Source organism: Episyrphus balteatus, chromosome 2, assembly GCF_945859705.1.
Source record: "Episyrphus balteatus chromosome 2, idEpiBalt1.1, whole genome shotgun sequence".
NCBI classification, from domain to species: domain Eukaryota; kingdom Metazoa; phylum Arthropoda; class Insecta; order Diptera; family Syrphidae; genus Episyrphus; species Episyrphus balteatus.
This window is the reverse complement of record NC_079135.1, coordinates 106,713,062-106,739,565: the sequence shown is the minus strand read 5'-3', so window position 1 is coordinate 106,739,565 and position 26,504 is coordinate 106,713,062. Positions and strand designations below refer to the sequence as shown.

Below are 26,504 nucleotides of genomic sequence, written 5' to 3'. Positions count from 1 at the left end.
GCTCTTTTCTGTGGATGGGTAGAAAAACATTTGGTTTTTGTTGATTCTTTAGAGGAAAATTGAATTTCTTTTAGGACCAGAATTAACGGTTTTTGCCAGAGAGACAAAATTTTATTTTTATCAGAAATATCTCTAACAAAGCATATAAGGTCCTACTTTTAGAAAGAAAAAAATGTTTCTTGGTCTGCTATTTACGGTACCGTCCGTTTTTTTTTTTGTTTGAATTCCTCACAAACGACGTCACCGATTTAAACGAAAAAGAATAATTAAATTTTGGAAAATGGCTCAATGAACAATGTTTTGTTTTTATTAGCATACCAATTTTTTTCGTGAAAAAATTGTACAACACTTATTTTTTAACGATTTACCTAATAAATAAAAGATCCAAATATTCTTTGTTATATAAGAAATTTTATGGCACACTGCGGTAAGTGGTTAAAACAACATAAAGATACGTTATTTTTAATTTTAAAGACAAATTTTATATTATTTTTTAAGTTTCTTATAAAATAAAATTGAAAATATTTTATTATGAAATTTTTGAAAAGCTTAGTATTTTAAGCAAGAACGTGCAATCCAGTCGTACATTTTATTTTATAACTCTTTGCAAATGGGGGAGAACAGTGAGTGGTGATAAGTATATCAACTTGAAAAATATATTGTGATGCAATTTTGACTAGATAAAATGAGACCAAAGATATTTCGTAATTACCACCCTAAGAATATATATGAGTTTTTTTTTTATTTTTAATTTTTAAAGGTTTTAAAAATACAAGAAACTTGAAGTTTAAGATCAAGCACATGTAACAAAGTCATACATTTTAAAACCAATTGCAACTAACTTTTTTTTCAACAAGTGGTTAACAAAAAAAAAACTAGTTAAAATAATTTCCTTTTTCGCATTGATTTCAGTTGAAATAAATGCAAATATGTACATATTTGTTTAAATCAGTTTAGATGGAAAAAAAGATATTTGGGGAATTTTTGCTTTCCATTTTTCATGGGGATTTATTTTCCAATCTGAGTTACATACTTAGAATTTTTTGATTACTTAATTCTAAAAAGAAAAAAACTATGGAAATTTAATGACATTTTATTGCAAACCAGTTGCCATCTTAAGTTGGGTTAAATGGAAAGCTATTGGCCGACTACAATATTTACCTATACCTACATATATTTAAAATTCAAAACCTATCCCAAAGTTTCGTAACTTTAAATAATTATATTGTGTAGCTCTCATTATAAAAAGCTTAAATTCAAGATAATTTTTAATACACCTCCTACTTACAGAAAAAGCTTTAATCTTCATTAATTGACTTATATTGTTTAAAGTTATTAAATTGCATTACTTAATCTTCATTTTTATTAATTGCTATTGTACATGTTAGGTGTTAACATAAATGTATTTACATTTACATAAATCAAACTAGCTGACCCGGCTAACGTCACTTCGTATGATCTCAGAGTTATATTAAAAAATCTTTGCTCAGTTCTTATTAAAACACAGTTAATATTACAAAAACACCTTTCATATCATATAAGCATACCGATATTGGTTTTTTTTTATCAAAACAAATACTTCAAACTGTACAAATACAAATTACAATGATTTATAACTTAACAAAAACAGGAATTCCATACTCATGTAACTATATCTCGTGTTATTAAAATTCATTACAATATATTCTTCGAGTAAAATAAATCATTGGAATTCCTTCAATTCACGTCAAGTGAGAGCAATAATTATTGTTTATTTATCAATAAATTTGAATTGACTCTCAAAACATTTTAACGAATTAAACAAATAATGCAAAAATTACACATTTATTGTATATTTACATTAACATAAATTCAAACAAATAAATTGACTCAATTTAAAAGTTGCGGTCAAATAAAATCAGATTTTGTTACTCAAGTGGACAATTTACAACTCAAAGTAATAAAATCATAAAGTAAAAATCATACAAAACCAGTCCACTGCCAGTCTTGACTTGATTATTCTAAATCAATCACACAAAGAGAACGTCTATCAATAATTTCAATAAATAGCTGCTGTCGTTTTGCAAATTCAATTATGTGTCTCATATTTGCACTTCAATTTATATTGATAAGAAAATAAACACACTTGCTGTCATAAAAAACTTTTTTCTTTTTCATATACCTATACTTTGTTTATTATCTTTATCTTTAACTGGGAGCAGAAGTACTTAAGTGATTGAATTTTTGTAATAATATTATGAGCATACTTTTAGGATATTTTTTATATGATGTGAGCTTAGCGTTAACCTTTTTGCTTAAGATTTCTTTAATTTATTAAAAAAAAAAATTAATATTTAACTAACTGAGTCAAGTTAAGTTTTGACAACAAAATTATTTTTAAACACAAAATTGGCATACCTTTTCTCTCTCCATTTCTTTCATCTCAGATTCGACTCCTTAAAGTGACTATGTACTAAAAAAAAGATAAAGGTCAACAAAGTTAAAAAGTTGAACTTACTCCTGTTGGTTTCTGTATTATTTTTTAGTCACTTCAAGAAGTCGGACCTAAAACTTTTATATTAGGGGAGAGTGGGGCACTTTTGAACACGGGGCACATTTAAACACTGTAGATATAATATAAAATTTTAGTTTATCAAGCTTTTTTAGAAAGTTATTCGATATTTGAACCCGTCAACACCATATCCATATATGTCAATGAGTTTCCTTGGTTATCTCAGCTGGTTATCTCAGCTGGCCCCATACATGGGGCACTTTTGAACATAAGAGCATATATTGGTTTAACATCAAAATTTAATATAAATATTTCGTCTAACTAACCAAACGTTATTTTAAATTGAAGTTCAATGTTACTGTTCAATGTTAGTAAACCTTACAGATCAAGAAATCGAACATATTTCGTTCAAGCAGCTGCGAAAGCAAAAAGTGTTCAAATGTGCCCCACTCTCCCCTATACAGGGTGTCCCAAAAGTTAACGTCGAAACGAAAACGGTAGATAGGGTAGGTGATGACAGTTATCAGAAAAATAATAAAAAAAATCGCAGTCATATATTTTGGGAGTTATGGGCATTTGAAGAAAATTCGAAAATATGGTCACCCTGTGACGGTTTTTCATGTGCCGTGACTACAAATCTTAATGTTTCTCATTTTTTTCTTTTGTTACGGAACCTTGAATAACCCTGCTATCAAATGCATTCAAAAATTTCAACTCAGCTGCATCAGTTTTAAAGAAAATATTACTTTTTTACCCAACTTAGTACTAAAAAATTTTACATGACTCTAATTCAATGAGCCGTAGTGTACAAAAAATGCACTACGATGTTTCGGCAAGTTACCCCAAAAGTTGGTGTGTTCAATTCTCTTTTCAAAATGGTATAACATTGTTGGGAATATTTCATAAATAACCGAGATAAATTTTTTTTTCTTAAGAAATCCGACTTTTTTATGAGGTAATTTTTCCATATTATTCAAGTTTTGTACCCTTTCAGAACCTTTCAGAATACAAAAACTTAAATAATATGGAAAAATTACCTAAAAAAAAGTCGGATTTCTTAAGAAAAAAAATTTTATCTCGGTTATTTATGAAATATTCCCAACAATGTTGTACCATTTTGAAAAGAGAATTGAACACACCAACTTTTAAGGCAACTTGCCGAAACATCGTAGTGCATTTTTTTTACACTACGGCTCATTAAATTAGAGTCATGTACATTTTTTTAGTACTAAGTTGGGTAAAAAAGTAATATTTTCTTTAGAACTGATGCAGCTATTCAAGTTATTCAAGTTATTGCAGTTATTCAAGGTTCCGTAACAAAAGAAAAAAATGAGAAAAATAAAGATTTGTAGTCACGGCACATGAAAAACCGTCACAGGGTGACCATTTTTTCAAATTTTTTTCAAATGCACATAACTCCCAAAATATATGGCTGCGATTTTTTTTATTATTTTTCTGATAACTGTAACCACCTACCCTATCTACCGTTTTCGTTTCGACGTTAACTTTTGGGACACCCTGTATATAATATTTAAAATTTTACCTTGAATATTTTGTTACCTTGGCCTTCATCTCTGACCAACAAAAAATGTAATAATTTTAAAAAAGGGTTAGGTAAATAGACAATGTAGAGGTGTGAATGATTTTGTTCATCTTTATATTATTCCATTTAAAGTTCGGAAGGTACTTTGATAACTTCTTAAATGTTTATTTTGCTTAAAAAAAATTAAAAAAAAAACCGGCATTTTTGTCAGGCTCTTTCTTTTATTTTGTTATTTGTTAAAAAAAAGTTGGATTTCTTAAGAAAATAATTTTTATCTCGGTTATTTATGGATTATTCTCAACGATGTTATACCATTTTGAAAAGAGAATTGAACACACCAACTTTTAAGGTAACTTGCCGAAACATCGTAGTGCATTTTTGTACACTACGGTTCATTGGATTAGAGTCATGTGAAATTTTTTAGTACTTAGTTGATCAAAAAAGTAATATTTTCTTTAAAACTAAACATTTTTGAAATCATTTGGTAGCAGGGTTATTCAAGGTTCCGCACCAAAAGAAAAAAATGAGAAAAATTAAGATTTGTAGTCAAGGCACATAAAAAACCGTCACAGGGTGACCATTTTTTCGACTTTTATTCAAATGCCCATAGCTCACAAAATATATGGCTGCGATTTTTTTTTTATTATTTTTCTGATAACTGGATACCCTGTATGATTGCCAACTATCTTTAAATAGAGATTAGGAAAGATAAAAAATGAAAATAATGTGATAATTTAAACAAAACATCCAAAAACAGCTAAATAAAAGGTCTAAAAATGCGGTTTACTACATTGGCACTTTTTTTTAACTTTTGTTTTACAAAAATTTTAATTGTTTTTCATTGAATATGAACAGTTGTACTTAAATCAAAGATCGAACATTATTTTGACATCAATTTAGCTAAATTTTTAGCTTATATACACTCTTACAGTTTCGATAAAGTAACGCTTATTTTATCCGCCATTTTGGAACCACCATTTTGAGTAAAAAAAAGTTTGAAGCTTTTTCGTATTTCTTATGCTAATAAGCTTTAGTGTACTAAATTTCATGATCTTTCGTCAAGAAATGGCCGTGCAAATGATTTTTGATGCAAAAAAGCACCAAAGGCACCACTGTGCGGCGAAGAGAACGATAAAAATATAGTGAAAGCGTTCTTATCCGAAAGATTTTTAAATCTTCAGCAAGTTAATGACATTCACTGAATGTGTGAACTAAATTTTTACTTCTTATTTGGTAAAAATAACAAATTATCAAATAGTTTATAAGAAAAGAAAAAATATAGTATAAATAGGATTTTTATTTTCGAAAAAAATTCGAATTGCACTCCCGACCGGAAGTCCCAAACCAATTTGGACCATTTTTTTTTCTACTTAAATTTAGCTCATAAAAAAGTTTCCTATGACTATTTTATACAAAAAATAATATGTTAGGGTGGTCAAATTATTTTTGTCTAAAAATACATTTTTTTAATTTTTTGGTTATTTTTTTAAACCCTTCTAAGTCTTCACCATTTGCAATTTTTTCGCCCTTTTTTTATTTGAAATTCGAAATTCGAGCCACTCTACTATACAATAAAACATGTTACGTTAGATTAGGACAGGAAATCAAAAACATCAGTTGTTAAAAGGAAAATCCGAGAAATAGCCGTTTTTGACGTTTGACAAAACTACACGGAGAAAACAGACCACATACAATTAAGTGGATCGCACCTTAATTTAAGCGGATTTCTGATGCATAGTTTTTTGCTAAGATGACTTTCACCTTAAATTTAGGTGACAAGTCACATTATTTACTTGAATGCGCAAATTAAAAAAAAAAAACTGGCAGCTACCGGAGATCGAACCTTCAACTGTTGGGTTACTAGGCCAGTGCCTTACCACTGTGCTATCTCACTGTTGGAAATAAGTATGATAAACTGCAACTAAAGCTAAAGTGCCACTATAATTTCAAATTTTTTATTTTTTTGTTGGTTTTTTTAAGATGAACATTCACATTAAAATAAAATGAAGTTCACATTGAATTTAACTGAGTTTAAGTGGACTCCCCTTATTTTAAGCGGATATCACCTTATTTTAAGGTGATGAAATTTAATGTGCGCATCATTTTATTTTAAGGTGACACTTTTTTCTCCGTGTAGGTATAGCACACGACAGTGACGTTTAAGAGTTATGTATCACAATCGACATTTGACCTTAAATGAATTTTTTTTGTAGGTGGGAGATTTTTTGATAATTTTATCAATTAATTTTCAATGATCAATTAAACGTCTATTCCGATTTCGAACGTTACCGAAGGCGAAGTGACGTGTATTTACGATATTTTGGCAAAACATTGTGTATTTAAAACATTTTGTAAATTCTTGCAAAGAAAAGTTAGTTTTACTATGTTCAAACCTCAGTTTTTTTAATCAACTTAAAAATTTAGCAGATTTAAACGGTGCAGGGAAATAATTCCACGGGAATCTGCTCCACATGGGAATTTATTCCACCTTATGTGGGAATCTGTTCCACTTTTTGAAGTGGAATAAATACCCGCCCCTAGTGAGAATTTATTTCACTTTTAATTGGGAAATAACTTCACCTTCAATTTTGGTGATTTATTTCTTGTCATTTTGGAGAATGATTTTACTTTATGTTTGTATTGTATGTGCCATCTGGAAAAAAGCTGCGTTTTTGCGGAAATGGATAGTACCTTCAGTTTATAAACCATTTTCATGGCATAAAAAATATTAGAGTCCTTCCAATTCGATCTGGGAAAATATAATATATTTCTATTGTAAGTTTCAGAAACATAGCTATGTCTTGGATCGTGTCAACTGGTACATATTAACTACTTACATGCTCTTCATACAAAAACTGATCAAAAACTTAAAAAAACAGCAGTGTCGCTAATAAGTAGGTAGTCTAAAGTCGACTATGATTTTTTATGTTTCAAATCAAAGTAAGACATAGCAAAACAATAATTTACGGAAAAGAGGTAGAAGCAGTCCCAATCTTTGACCTTCCTTTGATATTCGTATCACAATTCACTTTACTTATTTAATTCTTTTGAATTTGTTTTTATATTCAAAAAACACTAAAAAGTGCCGATACGATAATCATCCGCAAATGACTTCGTACTCGGTGAAAATTGACCCCAGCGCGTGCGGTGTCTGGGGGGGGGGGGGGAAGAGGCGTGGGGATTTTTTTAAAAGATTTCTTTCAAGTCTCATAGTTTTTAGTTCGCGTGATTTGAAGAAATATCTTACAAACAAAGCGGACAAATAATGATAACTTAATGATCAAAAACATATCAACCCCTCTTGTAATAATTGGTTGAAAGCGAAGCGGAAAAAAATTTGTTGACATGAGAATCTACTCAAATTTCACAACCGAAACGCGAAGCGGAAAAAAATTTTGACCACGGGAGAATCAATTTTGAGGTGTGAAAATAAAAATTCGCGCGAATTTTTATTTTCACACCTCAAAATTGATTCTCCCGTGGTCAAAATTTTTTTCCGCTTCGCGTTTCGGTTGTGAAATTTGAGTAGATTCTCATGTCAACAAATTTTTTTCCGTTTCGCTTCTAAAGTTGGCCTTATTTTACTTGGCGTTATTTCATAGCATCATTGTCCATATAATTGCTTATATCCACAAGATGTAGTTACATAATTAAGAATTCCCTCCAAGCAACTTTAATTGAAGGAAAAACTCTATAATCGTTTGTTTTGAAAAAGAATACAACGTCGTTTTATAAAAATAAAAAATTTTGGTAAAACTAAACCTTCTATTTCCATATACATAAAAATATTGCTTAATATGAATTCAAATGGTTCATAAAATATTCAGAAATCAATCTATTTTCTACAGTTTTGGTGGGTAATAATTCCACAAAAAAATTGGTGCAGTAAATTCCCTTCCACGGTGAGAATTTATTCCACTTCAAAAAGTGTAATAGATTCCCACTTGAAGTGGTATAAATTCCCATGTGGAGCAGATTCCCGTGGAATTATTTCCCTGCACCGATTTAAACACGACCTTAGCAATAATAATAACCCTTATCGACTGCAGCGTTAATTGGAAATGTTATCTACTGTAAATTGTATAGTGTTAAAATAATACACTTTGTTTTAAATAAATAGGTAAGTGTTTGTTGATTTTGAAAATAAATAACAATGAATTTAAGTTTTATTGAACCCAGAAAAATATACAAAAAATACGTCACAGTGTGGCATTTCAAAATGAAACACTCCAAAAAATCTTGAGGAAACTTCAGACAAAAGATAAGAACAATTGTGTAAAAACATGAAATAACATTACCTATAACATAGATTTAAAATTCTTGATAACAATCAAAAACACTTCAATACACTTGATTAGATTTGTATTTATATTTTTTCTTTTATTTATTTTAAAACTTGATTTGATTTTTGAAGTAATCAGAAACACCAAAATTCAAATTGATTCATCTTTTTAAGTTAAAAATGTGTAACTTATTACTTTGTTAGCAACTTTCATTCAATTTGTCTTTTTATTTCTACAATATGGTCCAATTCTCGATTCTGTCTAATTAGTAAAATGAAATACAAATATAATTTATCAGACAGTGTTCACATACATCTGTGTTTGTATAATAAAGTTACCACCATTTCACCGGTCATTACGGACCGAAATTATACTATAGAATTCCCATTATTCTTTGTATTTAAACGCAACGATTTGGAAATAATTTAAACAAAAAAGAAAAAAATCTAATTTCACGCAAGCTTGAAAATATTCTTTGCTGCCAATTTTTACATGCTTTTCATTTTCATCATCACTTCACAAAAAAATCAACAAAAACAGAACAAAAAAAAAATAAAATATCACTGACACCAGAAAAACATATACAATTTATACACAAATTGATCTATACTACTTTTCTTGCTCATTTAAAAATATGGTTTTTGAGGACTATCGTTCAATAAATATTTCTTTGTTTGCGTTGGGAAATTTATGGGTAGTCGACTTTTTTGGAATTTCTGTATCTATATTTGCTAATTTTTTTTTTAATAAATACCTAGACATAACGCATCAAAAGAAATAGCAATGGAATTTTATTTGAATCAGATAATGTTTTGCGAAATTTGTTTTCATTTTGTGAATTGCTAGGAAATAGTTTTGTTTATTCACATCTTTTAATTAATTTTTTTTTATAATAATTTATCTTTGCGATTTTGAAAGGAAAATAAATTTAAGTTACCTTTCTCTTTTTTTTTTAATTTTATTTATTGCGATTTTAAATCTTGAAGAAATATTTGACATAACCCCATTATGATAAAAGCCATGGATTCTTTGGCATCGAAATTATAACTTAATCTTGGTAATAATTGAAATTCTTTCTCTTTCTTTTAATACAGGAATACTAAATTTTAATCAACCTCTATTAAAATGGAAGCCAATTTGAAATAGATATAAAATTTTTTTGCATCTGGTTATCGCTTCCTGAAAAAAGTAACTTTATAAAACTGTTTTGTTCCAGAAAAATGCATTTGGTAATCCTTTTTCTGATTAAAAAAAAAATTAAAATAAAAATCTGAATTTTTACTAATTTGAAATGTATAACATTCAAAGTATACAATTAAAATAAAATATTGTCGTTGCCTCATATGTAACCCAAATTTTCGCTGAAACTATTACAAAATTTTTAACAGTGTACAATACTTTGCCTTGTTTTTGGAACTGCGTTTTTTTATAATCACATTTCAACTAGAGTTGGGTTGATAAAAATTAGTTTTTTTTAGGCAAGAATCATGACTATTATTTTTGTTTTCAAGCACTCGAGGTCAGAAACTCAGGTTTTTTAAAGTTTTTTTTTAACATTATCAACAACTATATCGGACACAACAAGATTTTCCTTTACTAAATGTAATTAGGAGTACAGATAGTGAACTAGTTTCAGTTTTTTAAATGAGCTAAACGTATAAACTAAAAAATATGTTTTCATCGTTTTCCTTAGAGGTTTTTGAAGTTTTCTTAGGAAAAAAAAAATAATAGTAGTAAACTTTTTTTTAAATATGTATATTCCTATACACTGAAAAACTAAAATTCACTACACGAACTTAGGTACCTACTCTTATTTATTTTAAATTTTTTTACTTGCTCTATAGGGCAAGTATTGGTTTCGTGTAGAAAAAAAATTTGAGGTTTTAATCAAAACCAACATTACGATCATGGAGAAGATAAAAAAAGTGGTTTCCGTCATGCCGTCCGTCGGTCTGTGTGTCTGTGCGTCCATCTGTACATCGAGCTAGGGCCTAAACGGATGGATGGATTTCCTTGAAACTTGGTATACAGATGATTTTTACGTTATTCCCTAGACCCGTTTTTTTTTTTTTTATTTTTTTAATATCTCCTTTTTAACGCATATCTCCCATATAACGTTTTCGAGGTATTGCAATTTTCTCGAAAACGGCTCTAACGATTTTGATTAAATTTGGTATACGTAATAGACTTAGGGCCATTTTTTTCACTCGGAGTTGAGCATAACTTGAGAATTTTTAATATAAAAATTCTCAAGTTAGGTTCAACTCCGAGTGAAAAAAATGGCCCTTATTGATTCTAACAAAACTGCGTTTTTAGTTTTTCTCAAAAAATGCGGAGAACGGAAATATGGGGTTGCCGTTTTTCAAAAATTGACTAATTTTTTAAGTTCATATATTTCATCAAAGCATTAGTTATTTCATTTAAAATTTACAGAGATCATTAAGTATAAAATGTTAAAAAAAAAATATTTTTAAAAACATTTTTGAAAAAAAAAATTTTTTAATTTAATTTTTAAACTTTTGATCTTTTTTTTTTTTGATTTTTTTTCTACAAAATCTTAAATTTCCAATAGATATTTAAGATAAAGATACTGTAAACTACAAGAGCAAGTACTTGCGACTCAGTCGTGCATTTTATTTTAATCGAATAAAAAAAATAAAAGAAAATGTTTCTGCAATAACGAAAACACATTTTTAAAAATATGTGAGTAAACTACACTGTTAAAAATGTTTGCGTAGTTTCTACGAAAATATATACAGGGTGTCCCACAGTCACCGCCTCAAATGAAAACCATGGATTCCTGAGTTCATTTTAAGTCGAAAAACCTAAGACGTAATTTTCTCGTTTTCGTCCCGTTTTCGAGTTACCACGGTTTTTATGATTTTTGCTCTCTTGTCCTTTAACTGGCCTTATCTTTGCCAAACTACGTTTGATTTGAAAGATTTTTTTTACAACCAATCAAGAATTTATTACAGTTTAAGTTTGTCTCAAAACTTTTTTTTCTGCGGACAACCGTTTCTGCACAATTTTGCATCAAACACAATTTTCTTCGTTTTTTAAGTTGTTTTTTACACTTTCATATCATTTAAGTCAAAAAAACACGTTAATGAGTATTAATTTTTTGTGCTTTTTATTAAAGTCCAGTTTATTTTCATAAATAAAATAAGTTTTATTTCATAAAAAAGGCTACTGAAAGTAATTAAAAAAATAAACAAACTGAGTGAATTAAAAAAAAAAATAATTTTTAAATAAAAAATTAATTTAAATGAATTAAAACTTTTTCTAAGCTTTATCTATTTGTTCTTTTCTTAACCACAATAGCTCAGAAAAAGTTTTTAATAAATAAGGCAACACCAACATTTTATCAAAATTAAATACTTTGAATGTAATAAATTCCTCCTTTTGTGACCTTTTTGAGCTACAAACTTGGTTTTAAACTAGGTGCGATGCAATTTTATTACTCACACTTTGCCAAACTGTTTTGTTTAAAACTCATTTGAGTAGGTTTTTCGGTTTTGATGAGAAACTTTTCGTTGGTCGTTAATTAAAAGTAGTTAAAGAATTCGTATTAAATGTTTTTCTTTGCAATAGACCAAGTCTAATGGCTGTCGGTCCACCATAAAAATACGTATACACAAAATTGCACACAAGGCCGCATAAGGGTGTAGTTAATTTTTTTGTTTTTTCCCTCGAGAACTGTTTGCTTTAAAGGACTTAAACTAACCAATTATTACTTTTTCATCAAATTTTAAAATCTTTTTTTTAACTTTAACTTTTAACTTTTTTTTCATTGATTTTAGGTTGGAGTTTCAGTCAAAACTAATTTTTAAAATTTGTTAACCACCTTAAGTTGATAGAAAAATTAATTTACTATGAAAAGTGTCTTCGAACCATTTTAAAGTTAAGTTTCGTTTTCGAGTTAAAACCGAGCAGTGTTGCCGTTTTCTCAGAAAGCACCAATGTATTTCGTAGCATTTTTGGCTGAAGTATATTTTTATGTCAATGAATCATATTTTAATGCAAAAATATTCGAAACTAAAAAAAAAACTAAAAAAGGCCGTATAGACCAGGGTCGATAGTTTTTGAAACCAAAAAAAATCATAGTAGAATGAAACCCATTGGAAAAGGAGGTGAATATGATGAAAATTAAAGGAAAAATAAATTACGGGCGAGACGAGTTCGGGAAGTGGGTGGGTTGAGTTTTTAATGGTAAAAAATGGTATATCTCGATTTCCGGCAAAACTACAAATCCTATCGAAAAGAGTTGTTTTGCAAAGTTGTAGGTAATAAAAAGATCTACACCTTTTGTATCAACAATTTTTTCACATAACCTCAAAATTTATGTGAAAAATTGAAAAAACCGAGTTTTTGGTTTTTTATTTTTATCTTTTTCAAAAACAAAAAATTTTCTACGAAATTTGGTGAAAACTTACCTTATTATGTCCCAAATACACTGTAATTTATTTGATTTAAAATATTAATTTGTTCACCTTATTTTGACTTATTACCAAAAAAACACCCTAATTTTCAATCGAAAATTCACGTGTCAAAATATCAGCTTTTTTCAAAAACTCAGTGAGCATGACGTTCGTTAAAATGTCTATTTTCTGATGGTGTAAAAAAAATTTTACATTAGTATACTATAGAACATGTTCTAGTAAAATTCAAAAAATGAAAAAAGCTTGAATTCGAAAAATTTTTTTTATCATTGTTTACAATTTTGGCCTATTTATTCAAATTTACACTTTAATTACTCAAAAAACGTAAGATTAATCAATGTTTCATGAAATCTTACGTTTTTTGAGTAATTAAAGTGTAAATTTGAATAAATAGGCCAAAATTGTAAACAATGATAAAAAAAATTTTTCGAATTCAAGCTTTTTTCATTTTTTGAATTTTACTAGAACATGTTCTATAGTATACTAATGTAAAATTTTTTTTACACCATCAGAAAAAAGACATTTTAACGAACGTCATGCTCACTGACTTTTTGAAAAAAGCTGATATTTTGACACGTGAATTTTCGATTGAAAATTAGGGTGTTTTTTTGGTATTAAGTCAAAATAAGGTGAACAAATTAATATTTTCAATCAAATAAATTACAGTGTATTTGGGACATAATAAGGTAAGTTTTCACCAAATTTCGTTGAAAAATTTTTGTTTTTGAAAAAGATAAAAATAAAAAACCAAAAACTCGGTTTTTTCAATTTTTCACATAAATTTTGAGGTTATGTGAAAAAATTGTTGATACAAAAGTTGTAGATCTTTTTAAAACCTACAACTTTGCAAAACAACTTTTTTCGATAGGATTTGTAGTTTTGCCGGAAATCGAGATATACCATTTTTTACCATTAAAAACTCAACCCACCCACTTCCCGAACTCGTCTCGCCCGTAATTTATTTTTCCTTTCATTCTTATCATATTTCCCTCCTTTTCCAATGGGTTTCATCCTACTATGATTTTTTTGTACTTTTTAATGTTTTTGAAGGCATCGGCACTGGTCTAGTATTTCAAAGGTTGTCTTAAAAGCTACGACAGCATTTTTAATCTTGTAATTAGAAAGGTTTTCGTAGTCCCCTTTTTTGTGGAGCGGATATATTTCCTATAGATTCTTTTAAATTTTATTGTGAGCATGTTTTTGAATGTGTGCATCACATTAAAATCACTTGTTTCAAAATTCATGAATCACTTTTCAAAAAAATGATGTTTCATAAAGTTCAAAGATTTGTCCAAAAAATCATACATAGTTTCTTTTTACCTATACCTAACAATGGCCCGTATGCATAAAAAATAGTAAATACTAGCAATATGAAATTAATAAGTATAAACTAGGTTTGATATGCACAAAATGTGGATAAAAAAGATCATACTTTATAATTTTTCAAGTAAAAGCATTTATTATTTTATATGCATATGACCCACTGACAGCTTTAATGTCCCCATAATTTTCCCATAACTTGAAAAATAAAAAAATCATGAAAAAAAAAGTAAACAAATAAATTTCTACTCACACTTTGACATGCGCTTCCGAGACCACTCTCTTGTAACTGTTGCAAACGTTCCATATCCAATCCAGTTGGCATCGAAATTGAATTCTTTCTCAAATTCCTTCGCCTTTGTCCAACAGCAGCTGAATCTTCATCGTCAGCATGTATCGATGTCGTCACAGCTGCTGCTGATTCATCAGCATCTACCGGAGATTCTACTTCATTGGAAGTGTCTGTGATATTGATAATGATATCACCTCGAATAGGTGCTTCATCATCAACAACAGTGGGATCTTGATCGGCATAAGGAATTGTACTATCATCAAAAGCTTCAATCCGAATAATTGGCACTGCACTATAAGTTGGGTTACTCATATTTTGGCTTAAGATCCAAGTTACAGATGTAATTTTTGTGGTTGTTTTGTGTTAATTCATTGCTCCTGTCAAACAATGACAACGGACGGGACGGAACCACCACCACCACGACAAAGGGACACGGAATAATTTTTTTGAATCACCCCGCAGCATGTATAATAATTTTAAATAATTTTTGCAGAACTTTTAAATTGGTTTTGATTCACTAAAAAGCATCAGCATCATTCATTACTCTCGAGAAAAAAAAAAATCATAAATCCACTTGTTGAATATATTCGCCTGTTTGGAACAAAAAGAAAATCACTTTATTTAGCTCAACATTTTTGAAGATCATTAACAAGTAAAACACAAAAACATTAAAACTAAGTATTTTTTTTTTTAAATTATTTAGTGCGCGCGGGTTAATTTTGAAAACGTATATCCCTGGGATTGATTTGATATGTCAAAATATGTTAGATACGTAGCTGCGGTGGAAAATTATTATGGGGAAATCCAAAGAGCACGAGCGAGAGGAGCTCTTCTCTAGCGCTAGCAAACGCGCGCTACGAACATAATGCCACACATCCGCGTACTAAGAATTCAGAGAGGTTTTTAAAAGTGTTCAATCTCAATATTTTTCTGCGGTACGGGTACGGCTCTCCAACAAATAGATATACACGGACGATTTGTTTGTTAAAATAGAAATCTCTTTTAAGTTTTTTTTTTTTTTTGGCTATTTTTATGAAAATGGGAAAATTTTCTTTTATGAAAATCATCATCTGCTGCATGAGTAAAGGAAGAAAGAAAATTTTTTGATCATATTGCTTAGTTCGCACAACTATAAGACAAGACGTCGCGACATATTCATCGTGTCCCATGAGTCAAAAACTATTAGATATGATTTTTGTATTGCTAATTTATAGTCTGAGTTGCAAGTGTTGAAAAAATTTTTATAATTTATTTTTTTTTTTTCAATTTTTTTTTTACAAATCTGGAGTACGTGTAATTGGTATTTTTGAAATAGAAAAAATCAATGAAAACATTCCAGAGAAATCCCGAATTTCCAAATCTTTAAAAACTAAATTTATTTGATATATAGGTACTTTTTGTCTCAATTTAGAATTCTTGAACAAAATTGCACCTGTCATATTTTATATTCTGCTGAACGACTAAATCCATTTCTTCTCATTATTTAATACGAACTTGAACAAGAATTTTAAATTGTTAAGGACACAATATTTATAATATGCAGACTTTTGTCTTTTAGTTGGAGAGAGAAAGTGACAATCCCCATAGTAGAGTCCTAGTCGAAATTAGCTTTGCCAGTGGCGTACGTTGAGTTGTGGGGGCCCCGGGACAAGACTTAATTTTGGGGCCCCTTTGATATTTGGGGGCCCCTTAGATACAAAAAAAAGTACGTATACGCCATACATTTTTTTTGTATGGCTTATTTATTTTTAGGTTTATTTTAATGTATTAATATGTTCGTAACTCACTTTGCTATACTTACTTAAAATTTCTATCATAAAAGTAGTAAATACTTGTTCTAGGGGCCCCCAAAATTAAATATTTAGCGGCCCCTAAAATAAAAATTTTTGAAGCTTAGAATTGATAGTTCTTGGGGCCTCTGTTCTGAAGTAATGTGTTCACATTTGATTTTCCATCATCAAACATAGTTTATTTCTTTTGGGGCCCCTGAGAAATTGTTTTTGGGGCCTCAAAATTAAGTGCCCCTAAATTGATATTTAATTTTCCATTTGGTTGTTTTGAACCACTAAAGTAATAGCTTTTGAGGATCCTCAAATAATATTTGTGATGTCATCAGAAAATTTGATGAATATTTTTGTTCTCCTTAGTATCTAAAAGATTTTGGGGCCCCCAAATTAATATTTGATTGCCTCTCAACTAAAGGGTTCCTGAAAAATTATTTTTCATATAATATTTTTGGATCCCCGAAGTCATATTTTTTGGGGCCTTATAAAGTCATATTTAGTAATCCATCAACAAATGTAATTTAATTAAAAAAAATTTTTTTAATTTTTTTTTAAGTCCTGAAGTAAAAGCATTTGGGGCCCCTGCAGGGCCCTGACTTGAAGTTGTTTTTTGCTTTTTTGGGGCCCTTAATGTTTGCAAAGATTTTTCAAGTAATATTTTTTGGGGCCCTTAGATAAAATTATAATTTTTTATCAGATCAATATACATATGTATATTGTGTGGCTACCAATGCATTATACATTACACTGAACGACATAATTTGTCTCCCTTGTATCCGAAGTGATTCAAATACATTTCAATTTACTTCGTAACTCAATTTATGCTAACAGTTTCCTTCTCTGCATTGTCTCCAGTGGGGGCCCTGAGGTCGGTCGGGGGCCCCGGGGCGTCGCCCCGCTTGCCCCAAGGGAGTGTACGCCCCTGAGCTTTGCCACTTTTAAAATGGAAACTTCTACGCGGTAACTCTATTTTAAAGGAATTTTAAAGGAGTTTCAATTTAATCCAGCCAACCGTTCTTTGTTTTGTATTCGGTTCAGTTTTAAAAAATAAAAATAAATGTTCGCACTCATAAATCTTTCTCCACTTATTCCTACATTTTGTATGCAAAAATTGTTTAAATTAAAAAAAAAATACTTTCTCACCTTCATTTATATTTTAATAACAAACAGCATCTAGTGTTATGATTTTTTTTTTTTTTTTTCAAATTGCTATTTTTATTTTAACACAGTCTAAAAAAAAAACACATTTTCTTTTTAAATTATGTAAATATTTAACATACAAAACAATGCAAACAAGTGTTTTTTGAAAAATCCGCGAGAATTCGGAATTTTTTTTCCTAGCATTTGACTTTTTAATATTTTCATAATTGTATATGTAACTAAATGTTTAAAATTTGCATGACACAGAAAAAATATTTACTTTCCAAAGACTTTTACGAGCTCTAATGTTAAAGCTTTTTATGAAAAAAATTAGGGACAAATTAAAAACTGAATTTGTTTAAGGAACGTCATACCTAAGCTCATAACATAATTAATGTACACAAATTAAAATCTGTTTTTATAATTAGTTAAACACTGTTTCGAATGGTTTTGTCCACAAAACGAAGTACGACATTTGGATAAAAAAAATTTTAGAAATTTTTTAAAAATAGTAAAAACTATTTAAAAAAAAAATAATTTTTTTTTTTTAAATAAAAATTGTCTAACAAAAAAAGTTGGTAAGCCATCTTTAAATAAATATTAAACAAAACTTAAAAACAAAATTTCGAAAACAATATTCAACCGGTTTTCGAAAATAATATTTTGAAATGTTTTTTTTTTTTTAATCCAAAAATTTGTTTTTTTTTTCAAAATGTTTGTACAGTTATAATATAAGTTTTCTTTAACGCTTTTGCATACAAATTTTGGTTGAAATCCGTTTAGTGATTTATAAGAAAATCAGTAATCGAAAAACGGTTTACATCTATTAAAAATATTACACATACGCCGTAGTGACCGTTTAAATTTTTTGAATTGATATGTTTACTTGCGCTAGCAGTATGGAACAAAAATTACAAAGTGAGTATGCAATCTTAATGGTATGAAGGTCCTACTAGTGAATTCGTAAATCCGCGAGATTTAATTTATTTAAGGTTAATGATCATTACGATATCAAATGATAAAAATTAAATAGGTACTCGTGCTAAATGGTCTATCCGAAAATCAATGAAATTAATAAAAACTAATTCATAATTTTCCCAACGTTTCTCCAGGCTTTTTCCTGCTTCATCAGGGGATTTTGTTTATTAGTTTCTTGAAAACAAAATACAAATTATTCACTATACTGTGTTACAATTTCTCTTACCTACTTGGACTTACTTTTTTAAAAAATTTTTTTATAAAATTGGACTTTTGCAAACTATTGGTCTGTTGAATATTGGTTACTTTTAAAATACATTAATTAACAACAAAAACTTTTTCCATTTAAAATAAATTCAAAGCAGCTTTATTTTGTAGCATATAGTTTCAGAGGAATATTAAATGCGAGTTTTTCAATTATTGTTGGTAGGCTAAATGTTAGCACGAAAAATCAGGTCCATATGAATTTGGCTAGATTTTGGACGATTTTGGAATACCTCACCCATAAAAATTTTTTAGGATAACATTATTGTATACGAATAATTTATTTTAAATCAGCATAAATTCCTGAACTATTAGTTTCTTCCACAATACCAACATAAACGATTTTCTTTTTTTGTTTACATAAAACAACAATTATTATTTGATTTTCTAAAACAAAACCAACAAGATCATTGGACAAAAGGTAATTACTCATTCAGGTGCATATAAAAGAAAAACCAAACTGCTTTAGAAAATCATTTTTCGATTGCAATTATAAATAATAAAGGGTGTTTTACATTCTGCCCGCTAATGTACCTATTACATTTTCTAGAAAGAAAAGTTGCGCATTGTCAAAATTAAGCAGTGTTATTTAAAGAAGATTTATTTACATATAAAAAAACTAATTAGAATTTACTAAAGTAATAGTTTTTGTAAAAATCTATAAAAGAAAAAAAAATGTTTTTTCTAAGTAAACTTAAACTACATGAGAATAAGATACATACATCTTCTAGTTGTTTTGAAATTTTCTTTTAAAATCACCCTGCACATATTTTTCAAAAAAAGTAATAATAAAATCGCATAAGGAAACAAAAATCAACAACAACAAAATATGGTTGAGGCGTTAAACTGGAAAATTATATGCTAATTCTCAGATCATATTTTATTTAGAAAAAAAAATGCAATAAAATTGTCTTTAAGATAAGTTCTAATGTCTAATGTGCATGTAATTATAGTTTTTCCTTAATGAGTTTAAAGTAATAAATTGAAAAAAAAAAAAAAAAACAACAAATAGCATATTGAGTTAACATCGATCATATCAGTCGAGTCAGGTTTAAAAGATTTGTTAATGAAGACATATTAATTAAACTGTGACACATTGCTGACGCAGAATTTATAAATATTCAAAATGGAATTTATTACATCAAGAATTTATTGAGGGAATTTTTCATAATCTTGTTTTACAAACCTTTAATAAATTTGTCATAAAGGGTTTTTCATTGTATAGAATAAAAAAAAAATCATGAAAACATAAAAGACGTTAAAATATTTTTAAACTCAGACCTTCTTAAGAAGGGTGTGATAGAATCTTTATGACAAATTTATTTTCTTGAAGATAATAAGGTATCTATTAAAATTAAACATTTTTACATAATGTTAATTATTTAGACAAATTTGTTATAAAAATCAACAGGAAATAAAGATAAAACCTAATTAATTTATGATAAATTAATAAATTATGTATTATCAAGATACTTTGATATCTTTTTCGTTCGTATCGAATGATATCTTCTTCATTTAGACAGTGACAGTGCTTCAAAAAATTAATAGTGGAGTCAAATTAGCTTTATACCTCGGAATCCAGGGAAAGTCGATGCATCTGAAAAACGAGTATAGGGCTGCATTATAAAAGGGTCAAATAAGAAAGTTAAAAAAAAAAATTTCACCGCTCTCGATTACAACAGTTTTTATGGACCGTTTACTGTCATTCCGTATGCAAGCGTCAATCGGAATTGCTGTCTCATTTTAGATTTTGATCAAACTTTGTAGGGATGTTCTCTAGGACTGTAAGGAAGCAAATCCATGATGATTTAATTTTAAGTTGCGTGGTTTCCCCGCTACCCGCATTCGAACTTTTTCAGAAGGTCATTTTTATGTTATTATAACTTTGCGTCTACTAAAGATATCTTTTTGTTTGAAACGCCATTTTAAAGCTTAAGAGTAGTAATTTTTGAATATATATTAAAAAATTACGTAATAATTATCCCTGAATTAAAAATAATTTTTGAAAAACTGGTAATTTTGCTGATTTCTCATGGTTTTTGACTGGCTCCGGGACCTTGGGTATTATATGTAGGAAGCTTATACTTACCAAATATTAAATATAGATATTTTTCAACAAAATAAATCTAAAATGAACTCGATGGCTGTACTCCTTATGCAAAAATTTTAAGTTCAAAGTTTTGAGTTTCTTGAAAAAATATTTTTTTATACTATGATTTTTTACAATTTGACTAAAGATAGAAACATGAAACTAACAGTGTGTTAAGTTGAAACTTTTAACTTAAAGTCCTCTAAATAAAATTGTGTTATTTTCATATCTTCTTAGTGTACCGCTTGTTTGAAAATTCGCAAAAATGCTAAAAAGCCAAAAAAAACCCCTACTTAAGGCTATGATTGCACTATGTTTGACATAAGATAGAAGCATGAAATTAATAGTATATTTAGTTCGTACTCTTAGCTTAACACACTGTAAGTTTCACATTTCTTCGTTTAGTCAAATCGTATAAAATGACAGTATAAAAATTAGCTTTTTTAAAATACTCAATACTTTGAACTTAAATTTTTGCATAAGGAGTACAGCCATCGAACTCATTTAAGATGTATTTTGTTGAAAAATATCTATATTTATTATTTGGTAAGTATAAGCTTCCTACATATAATATCCAAGGTTCTGGAGCCAGTCAAAAACCATGAAAAATCAGCAAAATTACAAGTTTTTAAAAAATTATTTTTAATTCAGGGTTAATTATTACGTAATTTTTTAATATATTTTCAAAAATTACTATTCTTAAGCCTTAAAATTCCGTTTCAAACAAAAAGATATCTTTAGTAGAGGCAAAGCTATAATAAGATAAAAATGACCTTCTGAAAAAGTTCGAATGCGGGTAGCGGGGAAACCACGCAACTTAAAATTAAATCATCACGGATTTGCTTTCTTACAGTCCTAGAGAACATCCCTACAAAGTTTGAGCAAAATCTAAAATGAGACAGCAATTCCGATTGAACGCTTGCATACGGACTGACAGTAAACGGTCCATACAAATTGTTGTAATCGAGAGCGGTGAAATTTTTTTTTTTAACTTTCTTATTTGACCTTTTAGTAATGCAGCCCTATACTCGTTTTTCAGATGCATCGACTTTCCCTGGATTCCGAGATTTTACAAATTTTATGTCTAATTTGACTCGACTATAAAGAAATGAATTAAAAAAATGTTACAAATGACAATGACATACATTTTTTGATTTTTTTGTTTGTGTTTTTTCGTATACGTTTTTTTGAGCTTCGCAACTGAAGACTGGGCCAATAATATTTTTCGTAGTTAAATTCAATTTTTGAATTTAATACTCGTACAATACAATTTCAAGTCTATAATTTTGTTTGTTAATACCAAACTTATATTTATTATACTTATACTTATTGAGTTGAAAGGTTATCATTAAAGAAAATAAAGTTTGTTTATTATTTATACAATAATTTACTATGCTATGCTATTCATTCTTACAGATAAGTATGGAAAAAATGAACAATAATTGTGTTTTTGTTTCTTTTTTTTTTTATTATTATTTAATAGGCTAGCTAGAATCAAAGCATGTTTAAATATCAATGCTTCAATGGATTTTTTCTTAAAACATAATAACTCAATGTTTTATATATTAAGATTGCTGCTTATCCTCTGCTTATTTTTGTAGAGTTAAAAGCTGGCTGCCTTTTTGGATTAAGAACACTAAATCCCAGAAGTCCTAAAGCATAGTGAATTCTCCAATTTGCTTTCTAGAGCAAAATTGTTAAATAATTGTTTGCTTTTCAATAATTTACTTGCCTCTAAAAAACTTTTATAGCCACTTTACCACTTTTTGTTTACTTATAAAAATAAAAATCTTGAAATTTTAACCCATTTTTTAAAGTGTTTTTTTTTGCAAAAAGTAAGGTTAAATTAGATAAGTGGCGTTAATGAAGTATAACTTCAAAAACTGTCAGTTAAATTTGCTCTATGATATGAATTTATCAGTTCAATTTCCTTATTATTTCCGTATAAGTTTATTATTTGCAAATTCAAATTTATCAGAGGTTGATATCTTCATCTGTCCTTGAGATTGAATGCATAAAAGTGTAAACCTTCGAATACGTTCCGAGATCCTACATTCTTTTTCCGAGAGAAAACCTTTAATTCCAAGTTTCATGAGAGTAACAATTTTTTAAATATCTATTTTACCTAGACTAATAGATTGTTACTAAAAATAACAAACAGACAGAAAACATAACTCTGTCGTTTTCGTATAGGAATACGAATAATATATCAATCATTCATAGATCATAGTACAAGGGCGTTTCCGGCAATTACGTTTGTGACCGTTACTGTCTTCTTTTTCTCACAGTGATAAACAAAATCATTTTTATAATTTGAGGTAGTGGGTTCTTATCATACTATAAACAAGAAAAAGAATGACTCTTAATTGATTTGCACTATGTGCTCACATGTTTGTCAAATTAAAACTCAATTAGAACATTGATTTAATTTATTTACTCAGAAAAATAATTATGCAAAGATACATAATATCAATTCAATGAAATTTTGGAAAGATCATTTATAGCGCCAGTTATAAGTACAATCGATGAAGTTATAATTTATATACTTTAAGACATTTCAATAGGAAAAGACTCATTCTTTTTAATTTTAGTTTATAAAATATGAAAGCTTTTCGGGAACGCATTTTGGGTTTAAAAATTGGAATGAAATCGTGGGCACAAAGCCAAAATCACGAATCTACAAAACTTTAATTAAGAGAATAACGGCTTTTAGGTTTTGGAAACTCAAGCAAACTCATTGAAACTCCTACTACAGACATTCATATATTAGGCTGCTAGGCAACAGATGAAGGATTGGAGTTGACGCAGTGAATAGAGGCACAAAAAACAAGTTTAATGACGCATTATAGTGAAAATGTCGAAAAATGAAAGAATGGAAATGAATCCTAAAGTTTTTTTTTTAATTCCATATTAAAAACCATGTCCCCATAAAATTATATGTTCTCCAATTTACGTCGCATCTCAAAATCTCCAAGATTATTAATTTTTTGTTCTTTATAATAAAAGTGTCATTAAAAGTTACAAACACTCGTAAGTACTTAACGAAATTAGATAATAACATGCATTAAAAACAAAGAGTAAAAATTTATCATTCCAGTTTTGGAAAACTCAAATTTTATAAGTAAAATGTAGGAATTTAATGATTCAAAATTTGTATAAAAATTACATTTATTAATTGCATTCATTACCTATCACATCCTGATCAAACACCCTGCTCTTACATAATAAAATGATATAGTTAACCGCAATAAACTGTCAATTAAATAAATTTCTACCTGACTTGACCCACAATAACCTTACATCGGTATCTTAAATTAATCACATTTTATTTTTGTATAAATTATATAAATGAGTATAAAACGTTAGTAATGACGCGCCAACTTACGAATATAAATAAATTGAATTTCCTCTTAAATAAAAGTTAGCTGTAAACTTATTTTAAAATTTTTTATGATTCTCATAAAATTTATCAAACCAAGCCCTGAATTTTTAAAAATAAAAATTAAATTAAAAAAAAAAACGAATAATTTAACACAAAATACCATAAAATAAAATACACCTTGAACGTGAGATTTTTTTATTAAAAGTCTTAAACATCTGTTTCAATTATCACACATTGCTTAAAATTATTACATTTATGTATCAAATATTTTTTTTTTTTTATCAACATAAACAAAAAAACCAATTAAGTAATCAAACAAACCTGAAACTATAAAAGTTTATTTCTCTTCTTAGCACAATGAAGTGACAACAAATATTAGCTCCAAATTAAAAATGAAAATAATATGGAAATTCAAACATAAACTATGTTAACGAAAAAAAAACAAAAACAAAAATATTCCACATACGCCCCAGTGAACCGAATAACAATATCGAATTAATTATTATTTTGGTTTATTTTCACAAAACATTTCAAGACATTTGATCCAAAACACTTTGACTTGTATTATGTTTCATTTCAAATCACAAAAGAAAACAAAAAAAATCGTTCTAAATGATTTATTATAAACCAATAGATTGACCGCACAATATGTAAATTAAGATGATGATCCTCTCATCACGAGGTTTGAATTACCATCAAAATTTTGTGTTTATCAAAAATAAAAAAAAAAAAAAAAAAACAGTAATGATTATACTAATTTTATTATGCACGTGATTTTGAGACCATTAGCAATAAATTATTAATTTTTTTTCACATAAATAGACAAAAATGTAAAAAGAAAACAATTTGTCAAACAATGCCCCATTGAGCAGAATAATAATATAAAAAAAACTGTCTAATTTTTTTTCCACAAATAATATTGAAGTAATTTAATGACAAACTCACTTGGAACTTAGTAAAATTCAGACAGAAAAAATGAAGATGCTCCTCAACTCACTTAAGCCCAAAGACCCAAAACTTTCTTAAACTATAAAAACCAAAAAACCAATACAAAAAACCGTCAAAATTTTACGTCAACCAAACAAAAATTAAAATGCGTGGATTTTTTGTTGATACTCTTTTCTGGTAAAAACCCTTTAGACTATGAAGACCGCGACGGTTCTTTTGAACTTAACAGAAACAGTAGAAAAAAAAACTTATCAACTTTTTTTTTTTTGCAAAAAATAAAAGTTTTAATCAAAATTCATAAAAATATGTGTGCTACAAGGCGAACGATTCAAAACGGAATGAGATCGCGAAGTTTCGCGCGATGTGAATATCAAATCAGTTCGAAATGGACGGATGATCAAGCTGCTGACAATCGTAATAAAAGGTGTAGGAGGCCAGCAGCAGAGTTACTTGTAGTGTCTGTAAAGAGTGCGAATGACGGAATGATAATTATCATAAATTCGATAAAACTGACGATCGAATGATGATAATAGTTACCCCCTTGCAACGCACCATTGCTAAACGACCGACCGACGTCGTCGTAGCTTTGTTGTGTTGTAGTCGTTGCGGTCTATTAGAATTGTATATTTATCAGACGAATATAATACAAAAACCGGCAAAGCTAGACGAACCGACCAAGCAAATAGTTAGAAACTCGGGATCATTACAATCGATCGATATCAACAAAATAAAAATACACAAATATAGTACGTATATTCTTCAAATGACAACAATTATCAACTGAAAGATACTTTCCAATCACATATTCGAACAAAGTCAAATATGTATAAAACATTTCTTAAGAATTCCCTAAAAATGATAAGAAATATTTGGGTTTTTGTTATTGTATTTTTTTTGATTCATTGTTTAACACAGCTGTTACCTTCTTGATTGACAGTTGTTTGATATTCGACAAGATCTATATACAAAATAAAATTATTTATCATTTTTTTTATGAGAATTTAAAAGTAGACCTACTTGAATATTAATGGGTTTTGTCTACAAGTTTATTAAGAAACCATTGAACATAATTTTTTGCTGAAACAAGCAAGTACATGTGTATGATTTTTTTTTCTTTTTTTCAGAAGCGTCTTTCTTTGTTTCATATTTCAAAAACTGATAAGGATGATAGAAATTTGATGTCAAGTATTTGTTTAGTTTATTTTTTTTTATTTATTTTATTTTTATTTATTCTAAAGTTTTGTTTTGTGAACAGCACTTCTGTTGTTGATTGAAGGGCATATAGATGCGATTATATTATTTATGAATTTAATGTTATAACTGTGTCAAATCAGATTTCACTTTTCAGGTAGGAGATTGCATTTTTGACGACAAACTAATTCGAATTCAAATTTTGCCAAAGTTTTTGTTAAAAATTTCCATATATAAAAAAAAAAAACAATTTTTTTAAAAATCGACTCCAATAATTTTTAAATACTTTTTTTTTTAAATTTTGTACTAAAATGTGATACCATCCAGCATCCATGCAATAAACTAACAAAGAATTAAACA

At 28.3% G+C, this 26,504-nt stretch overlaps 1 protein-coding gene across 2 annotated transcripts in view; it reads right to left on the bottom strand.

Annotated features, from left to right (window-relative positions):
- The window catches only part of LOC129911660 (myogenesis-regulating glycosidase), a 50,436-nt gene extending 24,722 nt beyond the window's left edge, over window positions 1–25,714 (bottom strand). The window contains exons 1-2 of one of the 2 annotated variants that reach the window (XM_055989524.1): window positions 24,951–25,714; window positions 14,330–14,959 (exon numbers count right to left, since the gene is read on the bottom strand). In XM_055989524.1, coding sequence (XP_055845499.1) covers window positions 14,330–14,680 — 351 coding nt within the window. In that variant the 5' untranslated portion in view covers window positions 14,681–14,959; window positions 24,951–25,714. Of the gene's footprint in view, window positions 1–14,329; window positions 15,603–24,950 lie in introns of those variants that run through there. The other variant, XM_055989525.1, reaches the window with a different exon arrangement.
- Window positions 25,715–26,504: the final 790 nt, after the last annotated feature.